The sequence below is a fragment of the Paramisgurnus dabryanus genome, chromosome 12, assembly GCF_030506205.2.
Source record: "Paramisgurnus dabryanus chromosome 12, PD_genome_1.1, whole genome shotgun sequence".
Classification (NCBI taxonomy): Eukaryota; Metazoa; Chordata; class Actinopteri; order Cypriniformes; family Cobitidae; genus Paramisgurnus; species Paramisgurnus dabryanus.
This window is the reverse complement of record NC_133348.1, coordinates 1,659,162-1,685,228: the sequence shown is the minus strand read 5'-3', so window position 1 is coordinate 1,685,228 and position 26,067 is coordinate 1,659,162. Positions and strand designations below refer to the sequence as shown.

Genomic DNA, 26,067 nt, shown 5'->3' with positions numbered 1-26,067 from the left:
GAGGTCAATCACTTCCATTACTGCATGGGAAATGATATAAATATGTCTATTAGAAGGCTATCAAATGATGCTGGTATTGGTACTCTAGAAATAAATGCTTAGTTTTTGTTACTGGTTTGTGTTGAGAAATGAGTTGCAGGTTTATTTTGCAATGCTTGCTGCATGCAGCTGAAGGGAGGGGAATTCACAGATGTCGAAAGATATCTGTATGTTTGGCTGTTTTATAAACAGTGGACGCAAGCATGAAATGGTCTTTAATGGATTATTCATGATCACTTTATACAGAGGGGCAACCTTCTGATCTCTCTGAAGCTAATACGGAAGTGACTTCAACTGCAATTCATCGACTGGCCGCAAGAGACTGCCTCCAAAATGGAGTGTATTCCCACAGACCCCCATGTTAACTTTACAGTAGAAAATATGTTTACAGCCTGGTACAAAATATGTTTTTGGTCCGTATAGCTAATTTTGCCCTTCATGACAACTGTGAGGGGGTTAAATTTTTGGTAACTCATCCTTTTAAATTATGTTAAAGGAATAGTCAATTTTCTTAAAAGAAAAATCCAGATAATTTACTCACCACCATGTTATCCAAAATGTTGATGTCTTTCTTTGTTCAGTCAAGAAGAAATTATGTTTTTTGAGGAAAACATTGCAGGATTTTTCTCATTTTAATGGACTTTAATAGACCCCAACAACTAACACTTAACTCAACACGAAACAGTTTTTTTTCAACGTAGTTTCAAAGGACTCTAAACGATCCCAAACGAGGCATAAGGGTCTTATCTAGCGAAACGATTTTCATTTTTGACAAGAAAAATAACAAATATACACTTTTAAACCACAATTTCTCGTCTAGATCCGGTCCAGCGCGACCTAACGTAAATGCGTAGTGAAATAGGGAGGTCACATGTTACATATATAAAATGCACATTTGCGGACCATTGTAAACAATAAACTGACACAAAAACATTAATTAGTATCATTCCACATATAACAACGTCGGAACGGTCCTCTTCCAACACACTTGTAAACACTGGGGCGGAGTTTCGCGTTCGTCCTCTGTGACCTCTTGACGTCATGACATATTGCGTTGGGTCACGCTGACGCTTTCAGGACTGGATCTAGACGAGAAATTGTGGTTTAAAAGTTTATATTTGTTATTTTTCTTGTCAAAAATGAAAATCGTTTCGCTAGATAAGACCCTTATGCCTCGTTTGGGATCGTTTATAGTCCTTTGAAACTCCATTGAAAAAAAACTGTTACGTGTTGAGTTAAGTGTTAAGTGTTGGTGTCCATTAAAGTCCATTAAAATGAGAAAAATCCTGCAATGTTTTCCTCAAAAAACATAATTTCTTCTCGACTGAACAAAGAAAGACATCAACATTTTGGATGACATGGTGGTGAGTAAATTATCTGGATTTTTCTTTTAAGAAAATTGACTATTCCTTTAAGCCTAAAAGTTCTGCATAAATAAGGGCATGGCCACTTGAGTGACGGGTGAACTGCTACTGCTGTCACTACCGTCAAGCTAGTCGGGAGTGGTTTCAACAACCAGCCACCTGCGCTTCAACTAGACTCTTTATCCATTTTCAGTTATAAGCGAGTGATGCGCGGTAACGCGTGGCCATATTTTTACAGTCTATGCTCTATATTAAAAATGTTTAAGGGGGGTTGTCAGGGCCAATGGTGTAGTGGACAGTGCTCGGACACGTGGTGTGGACCACTTCTGGCGGCCCGGGTTCGGGTCCCGGCTCTAGGTCATTTGCCAATCCCGTACCCCTCTCTCCACCCTATACTTTCCTGTCGTCTCCTTAATCACTGTCTATCTAATAAAGGCAAAAATGGCCCAAAAAATATAACTTTTAAAAAAATGTTTAAGGGGGGTTTAATTATATTTTATGCATTCTGACTTATTAACACAGTTTAAGCGTTGGTTTCCTCTTGCTAAACAAATGCAAAGTGTCAAAAAAGCAGTTTGATGTGTTACAGAGTGTTTCTGTGCCGAATACACTTCACCAGAGTTCGTACAAGTTTCGGAAAGTTTTATTTGAATACAGGTCCAGCTGACGTTTCAGGGGTACGCTATACGTATCACTTCATTTTATGGGCACTTTCCCCGGAAAACCATGCCAACGTGTCAATCGGCGGGAGAGCGAGAACCGAGGACGCTCATTTACAGGCATCACTTCACGCGACAACAATGACATGAGTGAAAAAGTGTGTTTTTAGTAATGATGGGAGAAACTAAGCTTTTTAAAGCTTCGAATCAATTGAACCAATTGCTTCGTAAATTGATTCAGTTTTTCGAAGCGTTCGAAACACCATACACGTTGGCGACACCTGCTGGTCAAAATAGTGTAAAAGCAGCAAGATCTGTCCAAACATTTGACACTTTTTACAAAATAATAGCAAGATTGTTCTAAAAATATGTTTTTAAGACAAATAAATTATTTAATTTAATTAAGACATAATTAAAAGTGTATTCTGTGTTTTTAGTTTTGTTTATGGCAAACAAATCATTAAAACGAAACTCCCTTTTTAATTATGCACATTTTTGTCATTAAATCTGTCTATAAACAAAAAGTAGACAAAATGGTGTGTTATTAGTCAGAAGGATAAATGTTTTATGAACTTTTATAATAGTTCACCTACACTGGTCATTTGTGATCAACTCCCCTAGTGGTGAATTGTCGGATTTTCGAAACAGTTATGACGTTATGAAGCCTCGTTTGCTAAAATCCCGTGACTTTGGCCAGTTTGATACAAGCTCCGAACCAATGATTCGAAACAAAAGATTCGTACATTTTTCGAAGCCTCATGAAGCGTGCTTTGAAATAATCCATCACTAGTTTTTAGATGTAAGGAGAAGAAAGCCAACATTATGGAAAATAATATGTATATATTTTGTTTATCCCGGGTAGCAGTGAAGTTTTGCGTGTGTGTTTGTTTAACGCTGGATTTTTTCTGAAAAGTCCCAACTAGATCATGAGTTGCATGCAGTAAGTTATGCGGCTTTCACATAGGATGCGGTGTGTGCTGCGCTATATTTCAATGGCTTGCGCCGCGCGAGGGCGGTTTTTTGTTGCGCCGAGCAAAGCGCGAGCGCAGCGGAGTGCAGCTTGCGCTCACGCCGCGGTCAAAGTTCAAAATAGTTTAACTTTTGCGCTGCGCTCTGTGACGATTACCCGCGCGGCCAATAGAAACGGGGCATTCAAACAAGCAAAATGGACGAAAGCTTATACTCGGGATTCTCAGAGCTTTATAATACAAGTTTATGCTCCTACAGAGACATCGGAAGGAAAGCTGTGTCATGGAAACACGTAGCAATTCAAGTTGGCATGTTAGATGTGGTTTAAGTCAAACAGCTTGTTGTAGGTATTCTTAAAGTTACGTGAAATGGAGATGAGCAACATCAGTCTCTGTATTCCTCGTCGACTATTTAACGCAAATATAAACACTGTAGTAATTTATTGAAAACCCCGCCTACTTTGGTCTGGCCATCAGAGCACAAATCGCTTGGCTGCGCCGAACCCAGCGGCGAGCGCAGCGCACACCACATCCTATGTGAAAGCCGCATAAGACTTTTGTGTTATGTTGGAAATAGGCGCGTAAGTGCATATTATATTAACGACACAAATGTAGTGAATCATAAGTTATCCAGTCAGTGTTGTATAAAGCGTTGACTCGTGACTCGCTCCTCCCGCAGTTTGTAACTCCTTCCAAATTTTTTTGTAACTTTATTGGAAATAATTAGTTAAGCTAATCTGTCTTTTATAAATCTGTTAAAACTAAAGACTCTTCAGAGATATGAAGGATTTAATACTATTCTATACTGAAAAAAATAAAGGCTCGATTTACTTAAAAATATAGTGCATCATTTCTTGCATCTTTTTTTAAAGTAAGTTTTCCATTGAATTTTAAGCAATTAATTTATGCAATTATACTCTTGTTTCAAACAATGTTGGTTCAACTTAAAAATAGTAGTTTAAATAGTGTTGTGTTAACAAATATTATTACATTTAATTAATAAAAATTTTTAAGGCAACCAGATAACAACTTTTTTTTTACAGTGTAGATTTTCCCAAATGCTTTCAACAATGTACCTGTATGAATCCAGAGAACTCTTTGCTTTGAAAAGCATTCCTCCTCTGTTCATAAAGTCTCGTGTCAATGGTTTCATATCCGCTGTATCCTCGATTTTAACTTTTACAAAATCACCTGAGTAATCTAGTGTGTACGCAGCATTAGTCATATAAGTTTGGAAGGCTGAGTAATTTTTTTTGTTGTTGTTGAACTAACAGTTCATATATTTTGTTTCATCCCATGGTGCCTCTGATGTTTGTTTACTTGATACAGAAATGAATAATTGTTAAAGAACCGATGCAATCTTAACACATTCCCATTAATCCGAATCACACTGACATTACATCGTTTCTGACTGTTATCATTTTGTCCGGGTTTCTCAAAATGTTTTCTAAAGCAAGTCTATTAGCTTTTCTAAGCTTGGAGCTATAGAAAACTTATTATTATGCTTCTCCAGATGGCTTGCATACTGCGTTGCTGTTGGCGAGCGTTAAAAGAGCTTTCGTCTTTATCGTGCGATAAAATCGCAGCGAGTATACTCGTCAGACTCGGGCATTCTTAAAGACAGAGTTATAATCACATCTCGGGAGGTCTTCGCATTTCCTACAGCCCTCTTTCAAAGTCCCGGAGCTGCGTAAGTAAGACTGACATTTATGATGCTCTGCAGAAAACCGAGAAACTGCCGTCTTTAAATCCTCGAAAGAAAAGCCCAAGGGAGAAAAGATATGAGGCCTACGTCCTTATCAGCTCAGCAGTCTTTCATGGGGCAGAATGGTTGTGACAAAGCTGGATGGCACTGTGGAGGGCCTCCACACGTCGATCTGCCATATTACCGTGTGTGCTTAGTGATACAATAGTAACGTCAATCTGTCCACGAACCCGTGCCAAGTGAAACAATCAAAGCCGCACATAAGGTGCCCTGTGAATTCGCACGCCCATGCGAACACATGCCCACATACGTCTCTCCGGGGATGCAGGAGTTCAGTTTGGCAGGGAAACCTGCCATGATCCGTGCATGTCATTTTTCGCACAAACGTGCTGTGCTGGGAGTTTTGCAGACCTGACGTTTTGCTAGAAGGGCAAACATTTCAGCTCCTCTCCATCCGAGCACAGAGCAGCTATTGGCTTTGCTTTAAAAACCAGCATCGAATCTTAACACTGAAGTCCCATTAAAAGCACCTATAAGGTAAGCCTGCATGAGTAATTTGTAGTTAACGTACATTTTATGTGCTTAACATTTTGAGGCAGTATGTGGGCTTTATTTTAATACCCCTAATGCTTTTTTCAGTAGGATTATAATTGTCCCTCATGATTAACTTTGCATAATTAAATCTCTGCCTGGGTGCTAAGGGTCTGCACTTTTTCAGGGTCATGAAGCTGGTTGCGGGTTTAGCAGCAGTGTTGTGGCTGTGGGTTGCTGAGGCGGTAGAAAACTGTCCCAGCCTTTGTAAATGCACTCAGAAATCCAGTACAGAACGGACTGAAGTCAACTGTGAGAAGAGAGGACTCGAGACCATCCCACCCGAATTCCCACTGAACTCATGGATCCTTAAATTGGGTAAGCAGAGGAAATCATTTCTCAGTTAATATTAATTAGGATAACACTTTACAATAAGGTTGTATATAGGGCTGTGTAACGTCAAGAGTTTCGCAATATAATCTTGCGTATTATGATACATGGGTTGCGATGCAATATGTTGCGATAAATTGCGGTATTGTAGCATGAGTTGTATTTGTATTTTTGTATTTATTTATTTAATAGGGACCCTGCATATTCATGAACAATGTTGTAAGGACAAACAACATTTAAATATTCCAGAATTAGTAAAAAAATACTACTTTTCATCTGTAGTCCCTACGCCGGTAACAAACAATACCCAGAACATAACTAACAACATACCACATTAATTCACTATGACAACTAAGGAATAAGAATATCCATGAAAAATACAAATAGACACATTTAAATAGACAAAATAAAATACAACAGCAAAAATGACATTTCAGTATCAGTAAAACAAGTGGAGTATATCAATATAACAGTTTATAATGTGTATATTGGGCTATTTCCTATTTTAGTGCATTGTGTAACTTTGTAAAGAATCTCTTGACCGAAATTTAATATAATATAATATACATAACTATATTCAGTGTTGGGGGTAACGCATTACAAGTAACGTGCATTACGTAATAATATTACTTTTCTGAAGTAACGAGTAAATTAATGCATTACTTTATAAATGTACACATTAATATTTGAGTTACTTTTTTTATAAAAGTAATGCAAGTTACATTTCAGTTTAATTAATTAGATAAAAAAATGTGCTGAATAAAACTGAATGTAGTCATGTAGAAATATGCCATTTCTGAAGGCAGAACGTCTCAGTCATAAAAAACACCTGCAAGGCCTGAAAGAGATCAAGCCTCAGCCAAGTACACTCTTAGAAAGGATGTGTTAATTTTTTACACATAATTGTGTAGTAAGCTTTTAACACATTATGTGTAATTTTAACACATTATGTGTCATTTTGTGTTGATTTTGTTGATTTCAAAGTAACACAAAATGTGTTGTTTCAATAATAACACAGAGATGGGTGAATTCTGGGACAACGCAGTTAGTGTGTTGTCCCAGAATCAACACTAATGTGTTGTTTTTAACACATTCGTTCTAAGAGTGTAAGAAAAAGTAACGCAAAGGTAACTTAAAAGTAATGTACGTATTACTTTTCATGAAAAGTAACTTAGTAATGCAATTAGTTACTTTTTTGGTGGAGTAACTTATTGTAATATTGTAATGCATTTCTTTTAAAAGTAACTTTCCCCAACACTGACTATATCATCAGTGGTGTATAAAGACCTTACATATTGAACCGTATTGTTTTTATTACCTTAGAATGAGCAATTTTTATTTACATACACCGCGGGTCCCCTTACATGGCTGTCAACGCTATCTTTCTAAAGTAGCCCTAAACGGACAAACCGTTCTATGTTTCGCACCTACGTTTCCTTAGATGAAGACATGTTTGTCCTGTGGTGGATACCATATACAGTCTTGTTCAAAATAATAGCAGTACAATGTGACTAACCAGAATAATCAAGGTTTTTAGTATATTTTTTATTGCTACATGGCAAACAAGTTACCAGTAGGTTCAGTAGATTCTCAGAAAACAAACAAGACCCAGCATTCATGATATGCACGCTCTTGAGGCTGTGCAATTGGGCAAATAATTGAATTAGTTGAAAGGGGTGTGTTCAAAAAAATAGCAGTGTGGCATTCAATAACTGAGGTCATCAATTTTGTGAAGAAACAGGTGTGAATCAGGTGGCCCCTATTTAAGGATGAAGCCAACACTTGTTGAACATGCATTTGAAAGCTGAGGAAAATGGGTCGTTCAAGACATTGTTCAGAAGAACAGCGTACTTTGATTAAAAAGTTGATTGGAGAGGGGAAAACCTATAAAGAGGTGCAAAAAATGATAGGCTGTTCAGCTAAAATGATCTCCAATGCCTTAAAATGGAGAGCAAAACCAGAGAGACGTGGAAGAAAACGGAAGACAACCATCAAAATGGATAGAAGAATAACCAGAATGGCAAAGGCTCAGCCAATGATCACCTCCAGGATGATCAAAGACAGTCTGGAGTTACCTGTAAGTACTGTGACAGTTAGAAGACGTCTGTGTGAAGCTAATCTATTTTCAAGAATCCCCCGCAAAGTCCCTCTGTTACAAAAAAAAGAACACTTCAACTGGCCTAAAGAGAAATGGAGGAACATTTTGTGGACTGATGAGAGTAAAATTGTTCTTTTTGGGTCCAAGGGCCACAGGCAGTTTGTGAGACGACCCCCAAACTCTGAATTCAAGCCACAGTACACAGTGAAGACAGTGAAGCATGGAGGTGCAAGCATCATGATATGGGCATGTTTCTCCTACTATGGTGTTGGGCCTATTTATTGCATACCAGGGATCATGGATCAGTTTGCATATGTTAAAATACTTGAAGAGGTCATGTTGCCCTATGCTGAAGAGGACATGCCCTTGAAATGGTTGATTCAACAAGACAATGACCCAAAACACACTAGTAAACTGGCAAAGTCTTGGTTCCAAACCAACAAAATTAATGTTATGGAGTGGCCAGCCCAATCTCCAGACCTTAATCCAATTGAGAACTTGTGGGGTGATATCAAAAATGCTGTTTCTGAAGCAAAACCAAGAAATGTGAATGAATTGTGGAATGTTGTTAAAGAATCATGGAGTGGAATAACAGCTGAGAGGTGCCACAAGTTGGTTGACTCCATGCCACACAGATGTCAAGCAGTTTTAAAAAACTGTGGTCATACAACTAAATATTAGTTTAGTGATTCACAGGATTGCTAAATCCCAGAAAAAAAAATGTTTGTACAAAATAGTTTTGAGTTTGTACAGTCAAAGGTAGACACTGCTATTTTTTTGAACACACCCCTTTCAACTAATTGCCCAATTGCACAGCCTTAAGAGCGTGCATATCATGAATGCTGGGTCTTGTTTGTTTTCTGAGAATCTACTGAACCTACTGGTAACTTGTTTGCCACGTAGCAATAAAAAATATACTAAAAACCTTGATTATTCTGGTTAGTCACATTGTACTGCTATTATTTTGAACAAGACTGTAGGTTTTGAATTAGTGGTGAGCTGTTGGTTGCAATTTGCAATCTGACCACTAGACGCTGCTAAAATTTACACAGACCACCTTTAAATTCACAGAGATGAAAATGGCAAACAAAAAAACATAAATCAAAGTAAAAAACCCCAACATATCGCTATTAGAATTTTTACTGATACCGTATTGGCAAACGAAATATTACAATACTATCAATGTGTTCTTACACCCCTATAAACCAACATGGAGGATTCTATTAAAGAGCACCTATTTCATTGCTAAAAAACAAAGTTATTTGTGTATTTGGTATAATGCAATGTTTGCGTGGTTTATGGTTAAAAAACACATTATTTTCAACATACCGTACATTTTTTAGCTCCAGATTTCACTCTCTTCTTGAAACGGACTGATTTGGTACAAAGCTCATCGATCTGAAAAGCACCGGGTCCCTGATTGGCCAGCTAATCTGTACATTGTGATTGGCCTGAATACCTCTGAAGCCAGACAGAAATGTATCGCTCCTTACCATGTTTGAAAGATTCGGGCACATTGCAGTGCTAACAGGAGTTAACTTACAGGCCGTGAGTCTGAAGCGGAAGGAATTATGATAATGTCGGTCTTGTCTACATCACCAATCCCAGGAAGTAAACTGTTGCCTACAATCCGTGTGTTTGTTGTAGTCCCAAAAAAGAGATTTACATTGGAAAGATAAATCGCATCATTGTTTATCGTTGACATGTACTAATACACACTTACACACCAAAGGAAATGTAAAAACGTGAATCGGACAATAGGTTCCCCTTTAAAATTACTTTTAATAAATGCTGAAAAACTAGATTGTTTATTGTTAGTTCATGTTAGCTAATGCTAACACATACAACCTTACCAGTCGAATAAATTTAAAATAAAGATGAAAATTGTTTTCCTCGACAATGGAAAATTCATGCAATCATGGTAACTATAACACTATAGTAACTATATGCATACAGTACATATGTAGACCAGCTATGCACCTTAGGCTGGTTCAAGCTGTTTTTTCAGCAGGGACAGCTGGTAACTCTTGTCAGTGATTGATATACAGTTTGAGCAGTGCACTGGCATTTGGCAGGAGGTAACTTACACCAGAAGGTCTACAGAATGATTAATAGACCTCTATTGTTACTCCATGAGCTATTATTTCTCTTGACCCTGTGCTCTGATCCAAACCTCTCTCGGGGTTATACATCCATATGCATTACCTATGTGACCCGGTCTGTGAAAACCCAGCTTAAGTAAATATGGGATTTACATATTTTTGATTTCTACATTAAACCATCTTACAGTCCTTCCAGAAAAACGCAGAGTTTTTTTGTTATTGTTGCGGGCAAATATCCTTGATCTTGCGGCACGTTTTCTTAAAAAAATGTGATGGAATATGTAGGATATTTATGCAATTTTATGCAATGAAACTGCAGGAACTTGCAAAAACTGTTTGCAGCTTTCAATGATGTTCACTTCAGATAATCACGTCACTTCATAATGTTCCCATGGCAACAGGGGACATGTCTGCGCTTGTGTGAAGTAAATGCAACATTTTTCAACTTTTTGCTAAGATATATGTGATTTTTGCTACGAAAATGTGGGGATTATGAAATCATGCAAGCCCCGCATATTTTGTGCACAGAAATCTGTAATTTGTGCTGTGAAAGTGCGGAGAATTTGAAAAAGTGTGCCCCCCCCTCATAAATATGCGGACTATGGCTGATTGCGTTTTTGATTTTTTTAAATATTGACTGATTTAGGCCATGTTAAAACATTGAAATCAATAAGTAAAAAAAATCAATATTTGATGCTCCTCTAGAATTACTTTGAGACTTTAGCTCTTTCGACAAATGCTTAAAGAGTTGAAATTGAAGTATATTTGTTTCTTTGTTTTCAAGGTGAAAATGTACTACATGACCTTCCGGCCAACATTCTAACCTCCGTTCCAGAAATCGAGAGCGTAAACTTTGAACGGAATTCAATTAAGTCAATACACCCTCAAGCATTCGCCGGTGCGCAACGACTGATGCTTCTGAATCTGCAAGGAAACCAAATGTCCAAACTCCCAATAAAGGGCTTCAAAGACCTCCTGAACCTTCGCTTTCTCATGCTGGGCCAGAACCAGATAGCTAGCCTAAACCCCAATATGTTTTTCGGCATGAGGAATCTGTCGGATCTCGATCTTCCTTTGAACTCCCTCACCGCTCTCCCACCAAATGCATTCAAGCCTCTGATTGCCTTAAAGGTTTTGGACTTGGCCCTGAACCGCATCCAGAGGATCTCACCAAAAGCTTTTGTGGGACTTGAAGAGCTGCTGTTTCTCAACTTGTACAACAACAAACTAAAGAACATTCAGGATGGGACCTTTGCGCCGCTGAGTGGTCTTGAGATGTTGGTGCTTGACAACAATTTGCTCTCCACGCTTGCGTCATCTATGCTAGACGGTCTTTCCAACCTGCAGCGGCTCTATTTAAGAAAAAATCTGATTGCGAGCCTGCCAGCTGACGTGTTTCGCCACACACCTAAACTTACTCACCTGGTCTTGAGTGGAAATCAACTTCATACCATTGATGGCAACATGCTTGCTAACATGCAAGGTAAGAACATCATTAATCCATAAGTTTACATTTAGATTTATGCATCCAAAGCAACATTCAAAGTACACAATATTTACGTTTGATAAAAAAATTAGTGTTTTTATCTATTAGTAATGTTCATCACATCTATGTTTAATTCAGGATTGAAGGAGGTGTCTCTCTTTGACAACCCATGGAATTGTGACTGCAGTATCATCTCGCTGGTACATTACATAGAGCAGAATGCTAAACATTCTCCTCTGCAAAAACTTCGGTGTGTTAGTCCAGAGGAGGTTCGTGATAGGCCAATTCACCAGCTGAAATCGGATGACCTTCCCTGCAGGGCCTAAAAAATCCTCACATCTCATATATTGTCACGAACGACCTCCAAAAGTTGGGAGCACAGCATAATATCAGCGTGATCTTTTCTGAAATGGAAAGGTGATACTTCACATAACTCCAGACATAATGAATATGACAGGTTAATGATAGTGGTGCTGTTCTGCAGATAAGCATCATTTTTACCCACCACTCGACTATTTTCAGGCCACCTGGAGAGGCTCTCAACAGAATATTTTATAAAACTAACGCTGGGTAAACACTGCACAAATCTGGGCCTGATTTTGCTATCACTTGTGACATGTTCACAAACTGCCAATTTGTTTATCTTTTGTGTTAAAAATGTGAGACCCTCTCTGTGAAATCCAGGCTAAAGTTTCATAATGTACCTATGAGATTAGCAACATCAGAGATTGATTTCACTTATCGATTTTACATTCTTTGACATAATCTTACTTGGTTAATATTAAATATATCAAGGTTATATTTTTACTAAATGTACTTCACATTATGTAGAATGATTATATGAAGAATACAGTAAATCACAAAAATGACTTTAGCTGGGTTTTCACCATAGATTGTATAAAACATGGATTTAGTGTCCATGACGTCACCCGTAGTTTTTTGGAAACCATTTTTGAGGCCCATCTTGGCAGCGGGTTACCACTTATCACTCCCGGATACCCAAAAATGAACATGGGTGGGGCTAAGGTGCCTTGAAACCATGCCTGATTAGCTTGATGGTAGTGACATCAGCATCAATGCACCTGTCACTCAAGTGGCCACACCCTTATTTATGCAGAATTTTAATGGCAAGCTCACAACGGAAGGGCAACCTTCTGATCTCTTTGATGAAGCCAATATGGAAGTGATTTTAACTGCAATTCATCGACCGGCCACTTAAGGCTGGCTCCAAAAGGAAGTCAATTTCCATAGACCCCCATGTTAAGTTGCCCAACTTTACAGTAGAAAATAATGTTTACAGCCTGGTACAAAAATTGTTTTTGGTCTATATAGCTAATTTTGCCCTTCATGACAACTGTGAGGGGGGTGAATTTTTTTGAAACTCATCCGTTTAAATTATATTAAGTCTTGAAGTTCTGCATAATTAAGGGCATGGCCACTTGAATGACAGTTGAACAGCCACTGCTGTCACTAGAGTCGAGCTAGGCAGCGTGATTTCAGCAACCAACCACCTCATCTTCAACCATGTCCCGCCTCTTTACCCATTTTCCGTTATCCACGAGTGATGTGCAGTGATGTGCAGCCAAGATGGCGACGGCAGGTACCCCCGAAATTGGCTTCAAAAACGCTCTTCAGAAACCTATGGGTGATGTCACGGACACTACGTTCATATTTCAACTTACTTTGTTCATATTTTTTCACAGTCTATACTCACACCACAGAATTGTAAAACTACCTGGGGTTGACTGGGGTTTATTCTAATCCGTCGTCGTCTCGACATAAATACACTATGGCATGCATACACAAACCAGCGCGGACGAGGTACAAAACACCTGATAAAGAGGCGTTCCTGATCAATCAACTTGCCCTTAACTTAGTCTAACTTTGTCTGTTTATACCATCTGCACTGTGATTGGCTGGATTTAGGGTGGCCATTCGTGCCAGTTCCGCTGGACACGTCCCGAACATGTTTTCGGGTTCGTTCTCCAGAAGTCGCGTTGCTCGACCGCATATACGTCATCAAGGTTCTCACATTTCAGTTAAAATACATTAGAAAATTAAGATTTATTTATTTTAAGACATACAATCATTGTAGTTTCATTCTTACCTTGAAATGTAACGGTTGCTTTTTTTGAAATTAAACCCGAAATATTAAACCTTGATGACGTATGCGGTCGACCAACGCGACTTCCGGAGAACGAACCTGAAAACATGTTCGGGACGTGTCCGGCGGAACTGGCACGAATGGCCACCCTAGCTGGATTATTGTGTATTATGTATATTATGAGATCAGGTGGGGATAATCAAATAGTTTTGAAAATATAGCAGTGTCTGTAATAGCTCAAGACAGGTTTCGGATCACGTTGCTGACATGCTTATACTTATAGGGACACTACACTTTTTTGAAAATATGCTAATTTTCTAGCTCCCCTAGAGTTAAACATTTGATTTTTCCTGTTTTAGAATTCATTAAGCCGATCGCTGGGTCTGGCATTACTAATTTTAGCATATCTTAGCATAATCCATTAAATCTGATTAGACCATTAGCATCGTGCTAAAACTAGCCAAAGAGTTTCGATATTTTTCCTATTTAAAACTTGACTCTTCTGAAATTACATCGTGTACTAAGACCGACTAATAATTAAAATTCGACTAAGAGGTCGATATGGCTAGGAACTATATTCTCATTCTGGTGTAATAATCAAGGACTTTGCTGCTGTAACATGGCTGTAGCAGGCGTAGTGATATTAGTCCCCTGCTATTGAAAGTAACCAATGGGACTATTTTCGGGCACTGCGTAATATCACTACGCCTGCTACAGCCATGTTACAGCAGCAAAGTCCTTGATTATTACACCAGAATGAGAGTATAGATCCTAGCCATATCGCCTAGAAAATCGCAACTTTTCATTTTTCGTTGGTCTTAGTACACGATGTAACTACAGAAGTGTCAAGTTTAAATACGGTAAAAATCTAAAAGTTTTGGTTATTTTTTAGCGCGATGCTAATGGTCTAATCAGATTCAATTTTCTTTTATGATTTTCTTTAGATTCAATTCAATTATGCTATATGCTAAACGTGGTAACGCCAGACCCGGAGATCAGCTGAATGGATTCCAAACGGTAAAAATCAAATGTTTAACTGTAGGGGAGCTGGAAAATGAGCATATTTTCCAAAAAAGTGGAGTGTCCCTTTACGAGTTTCGGCGACTGATTTGGTTGCGATTTGAGGGTTTTGTCACAAACCTTGGAAATCTGTCCGTGACAGCAAAATCCTGTGGTGTGAAGCCCGGCATAAGGCTTAATATAATTTAAACAGATGAGTTACAACCACCCCCCCCCCCACACACACACACACACAGTTGTCATGAAAGGAAAAATTATCTATATAGACCAAAAACACTTCTTGTACCAGGCTGTAAAAAAAATTTTCTGCCGTAAAGTTAGACATTTTAAAATGGGCGGGGGGGGGTCTATGGGATTGACTCCCTTTTGGAGCCTGTCTCTAGTAGCCAGTCAATAAATTGCAGTTTAAAGGGATAGGTCACCAAATTCTGTAATAATTTTCTCAATTATCAATACATTCATACATTCATTCAATTATTCATACAGGTTTAGAACAACAAGAGGTTGAGAAAATGATGACAGAATTTCCATTTTTTTGGGTTAACTATCCCTTTAAGTCACTTCTGTGATGGATTTACAAGAGAGACTGGAAGGTTGCCCCTTGGTTTTTACAGGCTGGGTCACATTTTGCATTTCATAAATTAGTTCTTAAATATTAAATTGGATATATTAAGCATATCCAGAGTATGCTTTTTACTTTCTTTGTATTCGTCACTTATGTAAAACACTCAATCTTGATCTCTGTTAACAATGTGAGCCTGTGCAAAGTTATTGTGTGCCATTTTGAAACTGACAAAGTCTGTTGGAACCCTTACAGACAAAACACATATTTCATGTGCAAAAACACGAACAATTATTTTGAAACTACTGTGTGAAACTCTTGACACAACTTAATATTGATTGCATCACCATATTTCACATATCAATGGTTTTTACATTGGATTCACAGGAAAATATTTACCAGTATGTGTTTTTGCACACAGGTTTTCTGTAAGGGAACCACTGTACAATGTTGTATTTGTATTCTAAAATGAGGATTTTTCTTTGTAACGCAGATATACTGTATATACAAAATAAACACATCTTCTTATCCTCAAAATACAAATGCACTTGTGCAAATGATTTTTGTTAGAGGCGATGGAGCTTATAAATAGCGGTTAGAAAACAACCTCTGCTCAGAGACCAACTGCGTACTTCCATTACCACCTGAGACTAAATTCCTCATCGGGTTGTTACAGCTGAATAAGCCTCCTTTCAAATCATCATTCTGTCTCTAAATTCCACCCAGGACACTGGGGTTACAGATCCGTCAAATGCTGGGAAATGTGTTACAAAATATGCAGCATTTCATACTTTACAATTTACTGTAAATTATAAAAAATGTGAATGATAGTCGAGACCATAAGGACATAATATTATTCTTATACTGTATACATTTGTCATTACATGCTATTAAAACTTGCAATACACAATGTTGAAGTTCGAGTATCGTAGTGCAGATGTGTGTGGATTGCAATTATCGAACTTTCCTAAGAAAACATAATTACTGGTGCTTTGTGGATTTGTGCATAACAAGATACTCCTTTAACACCTAATTTCCCCCACCGTTGCCGTGGCAACCATTGCTTATTGTAGGCAGCTCTCGTGGATGCTGTACCCCTCGCTGCATCGTCTCCTCAACCAGCTGTTACGGACTCAGCATCCCCCAGCCAGCTTGCTTACGCGAATAGATTTAAAATGACAAATAGGCAGGATCCTGGCATCAAATAAACACAGGCTGAACAGCTTTAAACCATCTAACATCGATTCATTCATCATGGCTTTATGAAAATTCCCTTTTCACCGTATTTCTCAGAATATATCTGCATTAGTTAGACACTGAGATAAAGGAGAAATGTTTTATGTTGCCTCGTGTTTTAAGGCAGTATTGAAGCAGAAAGAAAGAAGGGGGTGCACAATTTTTAAGGTGGAGTTCGATTAGAGGTGACTAACTCCACATTTTTATTTTCCCCCAAACACTGCTTGTTTAAGCTTTACTAAACCCTGGTGACATGCAGTTTGTTTTCTTTAGTTTTTGACCATTTTAATATTTGAATATAATTGAGAAACTAATTTCAGTCCTTAAAGGAAAACACCACCATTTTTCATAATTTACTATGTTTTTACCTCAACTTAGATGAATTAATACATACCTATCTTTATTCAGTGCATGCACTTTTAATCTTTGTACAGTGCTTCTTGAATGTGCTAGCATTTAGCCTAGCCCCATTCATTCATATGGCTCCAAAGAAAAGTTTTATTTTGTGCCACCATACTTACTCGTGTAACTACTCATGTAACAGTCTTTAAATAGGGAAAACATGGAAGTGTTTGGTGGCTTCTAAATGTATCCCTGTTTGGATCCTAAGGAATGAATGGGGTTAGGCTAAATGCTAACACATTCACGAGGCATTGTACAAAGATATAGGGCTCTATCTTACACCCGCACAATGCAGCGCAATGCGCGACGCAAGTGTCTTTTGCTAGTTTCCACCCTGCGCAATTAAAATTTTCACGTTTAGCGCCACGTTGTTTAAAGAGCAAATGCATTTGCGCCCCCTTTTGCGCCCATGGGCTTTCTGGTCTGTTCAGGCGCATTGTTGGCGCGTTGCTATTTTGAGGCAACTAAAATAGACTACGCCATTGACCAACAAAAACCTGGTCTAAAGTCAATGGCGCAATATGTTTTTTGTTATTTAAAGAGCGCGTTAGTAATATGCGCCTACAAACGGGACGACAAAGCGGGTTTGCTTATCACATACATGAATGTGCAGCAGCACAAAACGCTGTTAAATATGAAAGATTAAAGGATAGAATGTAAAAGATTATTATTGAGTCTCTTGGACATAAATGAGGACTAATTATGAGACGTTAGAAAGCGCAAAGAGCTGCTTTAAATGTTTTTAAATGCTATCTTACGAATTTATTGTATATAATGACACTGTACCTGTGGATATGGTGAGATGAGAAACATTTTAAGTAATGCTTTGTAAAAATCCCATATGGCTCTGTTCTAGTGCTGAAACGCTTCGGCTCTCTGCACGTTTGTAAATCCTTTATCTCTTGTTTGTATTTTTAGAGTACACAAACCTTTTCTTGCATATTTGCAAATTATTTTATGAGATTACATTGATTATGTAGGATATCAATACATTTAGGACAGCAATTCAAAGCCTGCTATTTGTACTTCTATGACTAAGAAAAAGAAAAAGGCTTAAAAAAAAAAATTCAATAAAAATGAAAACAACAAATTTTTAACATTATTCTTAAACTGGTGGTCTTCTTCCTCCGCTTAGTTTTTCAGTTTACAAAGTCCATCATCTAAATAGGGATTACGCACAGTGCCAGCGCAACTGGCTTTTAAAGGGGATGAGAGCTGAGACTCTCATTGGTTTATTGCACTTTACGCCCAAAACACTCCCATTACTCATTTAGAAAATATGTACAACCCTTTTCAACCCTGCGCTCTGCGCACAAACTATTTTTCCCGTTGTTAAATTAGCAAAAGTGGCATCGGACACGCCCATTTAGACCGTGCGCCGTCTTTAGACGATGTGCTTAGATCATTAAAATAGGGCCCTAAAAGTGCACGCATTGATAAAAGATGGGTATGGATTAATTAGTCTGAGTTGAGGTAAGAACGTAAAATATAAAAGAACTAGCCTGGTAGAACCATCCTCTGCTATTTTGCTTCGCTTCATAGACAGAGTCTGGCTGGGCATAATTGACAATCGTTTTCCTTCTCATGGGAGGGGCTTGTCTGAAGTTTAAAATCATTGGTCTAAACGTAAGCCAATCACATAACGTTTGGATATGATGTGCGTTATGCGCCAGCTCAGCCGCATCAAATTTCTGCTGTAAAACACACGCATGATGTGAAAACAAACCCATCGAGCGAAATACCGAAGTTAACATGGCTATGAACGACTTCTGCAGATTATGTAAAGTAAATCGGGCCAGAGCTAGTTGAACACTATCCTTACGGTGTCTTTCCACTCACGTCTAAGTGGAGGAACGCCCCTCTCTCCTCTCAAACTCTTCCACCAGACGGCCATAACCATATGTAAATTAAATCTTCCTACCTTTTTTTCTGGTTAATCAGGAACGTCACCAAAGAATGTTTGCCCACGCGTCCTCCACCATTAACTGTGAACAATGAAATTTCCTTCCATGATATCTCGATTGTTGTGCACGTCAAGCTGTGCTGCACACAGTTTCTCGCTGACGATCGATAATAGTTGATAAATTAAACTTTTCCCAAAACCTGTCGGGAGTAGGGCAACAACATAATCTCCATTCAAAATGTTTAACAAAGACTTTTCTTGTTCGGGATTAAGTTGGCAAGTGCCGGTTCTCCACAACAGAGCAAATAGCTTTCTGTGCCTCCATGTCCACTACAAACTACAACCGTACATTTGGCGCTTAGCGTCTACGTCACGGCTCTCAGCCCGCCCTCTGTTCATTGATTCGCCGGTTGTTTTGAGACCTGAGGAAAACGGTTTGAATGGGAGGTATCTCAGACTGAGTACAGAAGCGTAATGAAATTTAGCGGAAGTACAAAGTCTGACGTAGTCAGGCTATAAAAGAACAGTGGTGTTTTCCTTTAATAAAAGCGAAGCAACAATTTTTTTTTTTTGGTTTAAAAAAATGAACCATGCTTGCTGTTTGTTGCATATGGACACTGAATGTTGCCATTATAGTCACGAATGCATCTGAATTGTAATCTTGAAGCCTATGCTGTATTATTTATTCACTTATGTGGAGCATCACCACTGCCTGAAGCTAATATGGCGTTTCACCATAGGTATGGTATTAAGCAGCTGTTACACCATTTTTGTCATGCTGGTAGGCATTTCATCAGACCGGATAGTCTCTCTGCTCAATATCGTAATGCTTGCATGCTGTTTGACAAACCCATCTAGATGGGTTCTTATATTCCTTGACTTGCGTTTAGTACCTTAACACATTGATGTAATGAAACTATGCAGAGATGATCAGTCTATGGAGCGATGATGCTCTGCTATAGTATCCATTATTCTTGGTCAGATCGTCAACATCTGAAGCTTCTCATTGATTTGCATGGAAGATCTTCGTTTGTTATATCTGAAAAACTTTTTTTTCAGTGTTGTGTATACTGGGCATGATATGAGAAAGTTCTAGTTTCTTATACATTAAAAAAGAGCCTGCATTTTCACTGAGATATATTTTAAAATATGTGCAAAAGATAAAAGTCCAAGTCTGCTTTCAGAGAAAAATGGAACAGGGTTGGGTTTATTTAGTCTCCAAGCATCCTACCAACCATCTGCATGTGTCAGCAATCTCACTACTTTTTAAACTTTAGTGGAATATTTTCTATACAGTAGGCAGAGCAAATGGCCTGTTATAATCTGATGAGAAATGATAACAAACTTTACATTAACACTCTACAATAAGGTTGCATTTATTAACCAAATATAAGCAATATTTTAACCAAATCTCAAAATGACCACATAATTAACTCATCATCAAGTAATCCAAGATACGTATGTCCATTATCTTTCAGACGAGCACATTTGGAGTTATTTTAGTAAATGTCCTTGCTCATCCTATAGCTTTATAACAATAGAAAACCGGGATAAGCAAACGATTTCTGACTTTAAATCCCCCAAAAGTGCATTAATTATTCACAGAGATAATCCACATGGCTCCAAGGGCTTAATGAAGGTCTTCTGAAGGTAATCGATGTGATTTTGTTAGAAAAATATTCATATTTCAAGTTTTATAAACTTGCCATCTTGAACTCAAGTCATTCACAAGAGAGTTTTAGCTTAGTGAGCGTTCGTTGCCATAAGTACGTTACGCAGTGAACGCAGTGAATCGCAATATCCCTTTAAATGGGACATTTAAAAAAACTTTTTAAAAGATTAAATAAATATATGGTGTCCCCAGAGTATATATGTGAAGTTTTAGCTCAAAATACCAAATAGATAATTTATTATAGCCACTTTGTAGGTGTGAGCAAAAATGTTTTTGGGTGTGTCATTTTAAATGCAAATGAGCTGATCTCTGCACTAAATGGCAGTGCTGTGGTTGAATAGTCCAGATTAAGGGGTAGTATTATCCCCTTCTGACATCACAAGGGGGACCAGATTTCAATGACCTATTTTTCACATGCTTGCAGAGAATGGTTTACCAAAACTAAGTTACTGGTTTGATCTTTTACACATTTTCTTGGTTTCAAAAGTCTTGCTTTCTGGCTGTAGCAATTGAAAGAAATACTTTGGGAAACATCGGCCATGAAGGCTCTTTAGGGTTAAAAGAGTAAGTTGACATAGTTGCAAAGTTACTTTCATAATGTTATATTCAGTAAATTGTCTGTCAGGAGAACATTACAATAAGTGTTAGTAGAAGCAGACAGTCATAAAACTGCAATGATTGGCAGTTGACAAGTAGTTGCATAGTTAGTAAAATGTCTAAGTTGTCATACAGGAAAAATATTCCAAATTCTGATGAGTGATATTTCTTTAAGAGTGTGGTTTATGGGTACAAAGGCATCTTTAATATTTCTTGGAGGTTTAGTTGCCTTATGACTCATTGACTTTAACTTTACATTGCTGCTATATAAACTACTGGCTCACTCTCAGACTCTGACAGCTTTAGCATAACTTCAGCTGAGATGTTCTTGCATAACTTGGCAAATGTTACATGATAGAGGTGTTATGCTAATTTTATCCAAGTCCTGAAACTATGCACCGTGTGCTTGTCAAGAGTTCTGAACATATTTTTGGTATAGACAGTATTAGTTTTACATTTACTCTTTGATGAAGGCAGAGGGATCTTGGTTTACCAGATGCTGAAAATGAAATACTGCATAAACAATTTGTGATTTTTTTTATATGGGTTATCAGACCGGCAATAAATGGCTTGCCTGCTCGCTCAGATCAATTTAAGTTTGGCACCTTTCATGTCCTGGAGGAGTGAAGACCCATCTGTGTTTCTCTGGTGGTTTCTCTAAGGGGGCTTTCTGCTTTATTTCATGTGACTGTCTGTGTATGAGCCGTTATCAGTTTTATTGTAAGATCATGCCTTTTTGTCTTGGTTTACAGTAACAACATCTAAACACTGCAAAATAATCATATAATAGGATTAGTTTTAAAAGTATATAATGTTAAGTTAGTAATGGATTTTAAAGCTCATGTGCAAAATATTTACTTATTTGAAATGTTTTTAAAATGTATGTTTTATTAACTTTTTATTCGACTAAAAATTAAATAAAAATCAATTATTAAACATAAGTACATAAAACAATCGGTGTGAATTACTCAAGTATAGTATTTTTACTTTCCTCAAGTAAATTTTTTTACTGAGCCCCTAAGGTGACATTGGAGTAAAAAATCGAAAGTTTAGTTTCATGTGCTCGCTCGAAACCCTGCAGAATTTTTTTAAAGTTTTGTTTTGCATGCTCATGTGACACTTTCTTGTGCGATAGTTTCACAACCAGTGGGGGCCGGTGACTTCTTTTTTCAAGGGCGCTCCATGCAAAGTTCATCACAACATGTATGTGGCCCATCACGTGTGTGGTTAGTAATTTCAAAATGTGTTTTGCGCGTCAAGTGATCCTATGTGCATCACGTGTCTTGTCAAAATAAGTGCCTGCTGCAGATGCGTCTAAAGGGTTAATGATAAAAGAGACACTCGTTTGCCAGTTAATCGCTTAAAGCAACACCAAATAGTTTTTTTTTTACCTTAAAATAACCTTAAAATATTTATTTATTTTTGGAATTAATAAATAATTCCAAAAAAGTTTCAGTCGTTCATCCACTCGAAACAGGGTGAACATTCGCTTTGCAGCCCTCTATCGGCCAAAACCGCACTAAGGGCGCACTCACACTATCCAAACCAAACCGCGCTCGGGCGTGTTTGACCCCCAAAGCCTGGTTTGTTTGACTAGTGTGATCGCTCTGTTCCGTGCCTGGGGGCGGATTGGTTAATCGCGCCGCGGCCGGGTTGCAGAGGTGGATTCAAAAGGTGAAGACGTCAGTTGCGCGACCACTCACGTTCATCTGCCTCCGTAAAAACCTTTTGCTGCGAGCAGCGGGGTTACGTGAATGTCCGAGCTGCACACGTGACAGATCAACTAAGCAATATGATGACATGTGAGACGGCTGTCTGTAATCGCGCACCAAATGACTCAGAATAAAAAACACAGACTTATCATTACGGTGGGTTCCAGTGTTAAGAGAGAGCTTTACTTCTTGCTTTTTTCAAAACAATCGCATCTTAATGACGAAAGCGCGCCCGGACTCGGATCGATAAGAAGTACAGTGTGAGTGCGTGCATCTGGGGGAGTAGGGAGGGGTGACAATCGCGCTGAGGCATGGTTTGGTTTGGTTTGGTTTGGTTTGGATAATGTGAGTGCGCCCTAAAGAAGTTTCCAACCGTCGGGTCGCTGTCCTGTAGTTCGAGTGAAAACTACAAAAACTTGTTTTAGGGCAGACCTACAATCCAATCAGAGCCAGCTTTGCTGCAGTATGCTAAATTATTTACAACAGTGGTAATGGACAATTCCGCTTCCAACCTGTAGGGGGAGCAAAGAGCAAAAACTCTTTAGTGTTGCTTTAATCTCATGCGTAATCAAAGTTTACTGTTAAAGGTAGGGTAACAGATTTGATCCTGAAACATTTTTAGTTATGCTGGTTAAAAGTCTCCTCACATCCTGATAGCAATCACTGTGTTAAGTTGTTTAAATGTATTTGTAAAAATTTATGTCATCTGTGAAAGGCGTAGGACCAAAAATGTTCAACAAATCATAGATTTCGGTCCGAACAGATGTTTCCTTTTATGTCCCTCATACGTAAGCGTAATTTGAATTCCCACCGCGCAGCGAGTCCACGCAGACACCATACGTCATCGGCGCGTTCACGTGCGCTCTGTCTGTAAACAGCGAGAACACCAAACTTTTCTGCTGAATTGACAACCTACACAGGAGCAACAAAACTAAATGCATCTTTTATAACAACAACAGCAAAAACTGCCTGGATCAGCAAGAGCAAAAATCCAAATTAACATCGGTAACTTTACTGCTTTACCGCGAGATGCAAACGGCTACAGGAGGCAAAGGGTCTGAAAGGGTCGTTGCACTGTTTATTTTGGTAAGGTAGGTACGCGATATGTTTGTATTGAGATGGATTCAGATATTCTACTTTGATGAAACGTTGTGTTGCTTATGAAATTTGTGTTCGTTTACGGATTAGCATAAAGATATAGTTACTACGTCTACACAACCGAACGTGTGCTTAAACTAATTCTGATGTAAACCAGTTGTTTATGTTGGTTATTTTAGAAGTGTTATTCACTTTGTACTGCAAAGTTTTCTCACTGGTGAATGAGACATGAGACGTGACCGTCTGATCTGTGCGTGTTCATGTGTTTGGAAAGAGGCGTGACTTTGGATGGCGATTTGACTTGAGGGTGGGATCGGGATTTCATTGCTAGGCGGCTACCGTTAGCATTTTTCAAAATGTGTTACCCTACCTTTAAGGGAGTGTCTTGCGTGTATTTTTTGAACGTGAGCGTCTCTTTCATCATAAACGATTTTGTCGCGTGTACAGCAGGCACTAATTTTGACAAAACACGTGATGCACATAGGATCACTTGAGGCATATTTTGAAAATACAAACCACACACATGACACTCCGAACACATGTTTTGAATTTGCGCCCCTTGGATAAGAAATGAGTTTTGCACTGTGCCACATTTATGTCATGCATACATACCGAGACCTATCTTTATATAAACTCAGGTTTAATAAATAACAGATACTGTTACACATTATACTGCTGTAAAACGTAGCATAGCAAATGTGTTATATCAGTCATTAAAAGATTTGTGATCTCTACCACGCCTCAGATTATTTCAATCTGTTTACCCTTCAGGTGCCGTCAGAGGTGTCAGTCACAGCCAATGAAAGCGTGCACATAAACAAAAATGTAATTTCACACAGAGACATAAACTGATTGGAAAATGTCTACTTGTATCAATTGTTATTCCGTCTTTCGTACATCATCCACCTTTATCTTTCTGGCCTGTCCTCGTCTCAGGCTTTCTGTCCCTCATCTGTAAATGTAGATGGGGTGCAGGTTGCTCTTTATGAATTGCATATTAGTAATACTGAGGGTCATTCTCAAACACTTTCCATCAGATGAAACATCATCAATAAACCATACATTTGGATAATACTTAATTGCTAAACATATATTCTTGCTATTACTTTTCTTGCTGATTGATTTTAACAAAGTTGCAGACCCATAAAGTTCCAGTAAAGGAGATTTGTGCAAACTGTCTCGCCTCTTGCGACACTTGTCAGCATACTTTATGACAGCTGTGCTGGTTATTCTGCCGCATTGGACGCTGAGGGATTTGCAGTCACCAGCATGAAGTGATTAATTGAGGAATTATTGTTTTTTTGGGGCAGAATGTGCTCTAGTACTCTCTCGCCCTACAGCGTTCAAACATCATTTTCAATACACATCAAAATCACGTCATAACATATTTGTATTTCATTTGACACCATTAACTTCATGAACAATTGCGCCGAATGACATCTCTTCTCTGTCACGAACTTTCTGATGCAAGGTGTACTATAAAATTGGGTTATTTTTAAACTCAATGGGACTTTTAAAAGTTTAACTGCGTTAAATAACCCGATTTGCACGTGCGGTGTCTAAAACCCAAGTTACACTGCCTACTGCTGTGTGTCCGGATTGTAAGCTTTAGATTTTATTTCCATGGAAATGCAAGCCCAAATCCCATAAGTATGTCAATAAGACCGATGTGTGCAATTTTGCGTGCACATCATGCCTGTCTTTATCAAACTCACTATGATGAAGACACAACGCTGGAGCTGAAGTCACATATGCTGTGCTGGAGGGAAGTTTACAGTTTGCAACTTGAGGCAGGTTTGGTTTCACACAATTTAAGGGCATTAATAAGTCACCGTGGACAGGGTGAGATTGCATCAGAGGCACAAACTGTAATCCTTGACCGACTGGGGCACATGCCATTACTCTCCTACTGGGCTTCAGCGCTTTATTCTCACCGAGTGCACCAAAGCCTAATTAATCCTTCAACACCTTTTCTCTTACTCACCATCTCTACCGGAGTTAAGACCTAGAAAATTCCCTCATCATTCTACCCTTGAGTTAGCGCGATAAGGGCCTGTATCTTCGGAGGCTTTTACTCTGTAAGATAACTGATGTGAAGCATAAAACGGAGGATGCAATATTCAGATTTATGTTTTTGGAATACATGATGTATGATGATATATAAGGCCAAAGATGTGTTTTGCGTTGCAAATAAAATTTTTTATGGCAGCTCTGCATTATAAGGTAATGATGCACTTTTAAAATGTACTGATCTTATCTTATTAGCTGACCAAATGTAGTGGACTGCTTTTGCTTGTAGATGTAAAACAGAACAGCTCAGTTGGAAGAACGACAGCACAAACATCATGTACTCCAAACAAATGGTGCTAAATGGTAATAAAAGCTTGTAATCATTATGGGAACCATTTTAAGTGCTATA

At 38.4% G+C, this 26,067-nt stretch overlaps 2 protein-coding genes across 2 annotated transcripts in view; one reads left to right on the top strand and one right to left on the bottom strand.

Moving 5' to 3' along the window:
- The window catches only part of cnih3 (cornichon family AMPA receptor auxiliary protein 3), a 125,032-nt gene that overhangs the window by 6,264 nt on the left and 92,701 nt on the right, over nucleotides 1-26,067 (bottom strand). The window lies entirely within an intron of this gene.
- Nucleotides 5,104-13,312, top strand: LOC135749706 (uncharacterized). Its single transcript, XM_065268358.2, has 4 exons — nucleotides 5,104-5,272; nucleotides 5,454-5,644; nucleotides 10,641-11,339; nucleotides 11,481-13,312. Exons 2-4 carry the CDS (start codon nucleotides 5,458-5,460, stop codon nucleotides 11,666-11,668), a joined length of 1,074 nt encoding a protein of 357 aa, XP_065124430.1. The 5' UTR covers nucleotides 5,104-5,272; nucleotides 5,454-5,457; the 3' UTR covers nucleotides 11,669-13,312.

Coding starts and splice junctions, on each gene's coding strand:
- LOC135749706 (XM_065268358.2), top strand. CDS start 5,458: ATGAAGCTGGTTGCGGGTTTAGCAGCAGTGTTGTGGCTGTGGGTTGCT. Junction 5,645..10,640: donor CTCATGGATCCTTAAATTGG/GTAAGCAGAGGA, acceptor TTTGTTTTCAAG/GTGAAAATGTACTACATGAC. Junction 11,340..11,480: donor CATGCTTGCTAACATGCAAG/GTAAGAACATCA, acceptor TGTTTAATTCAG/GATTGAAGGAGGTGTCTCTC.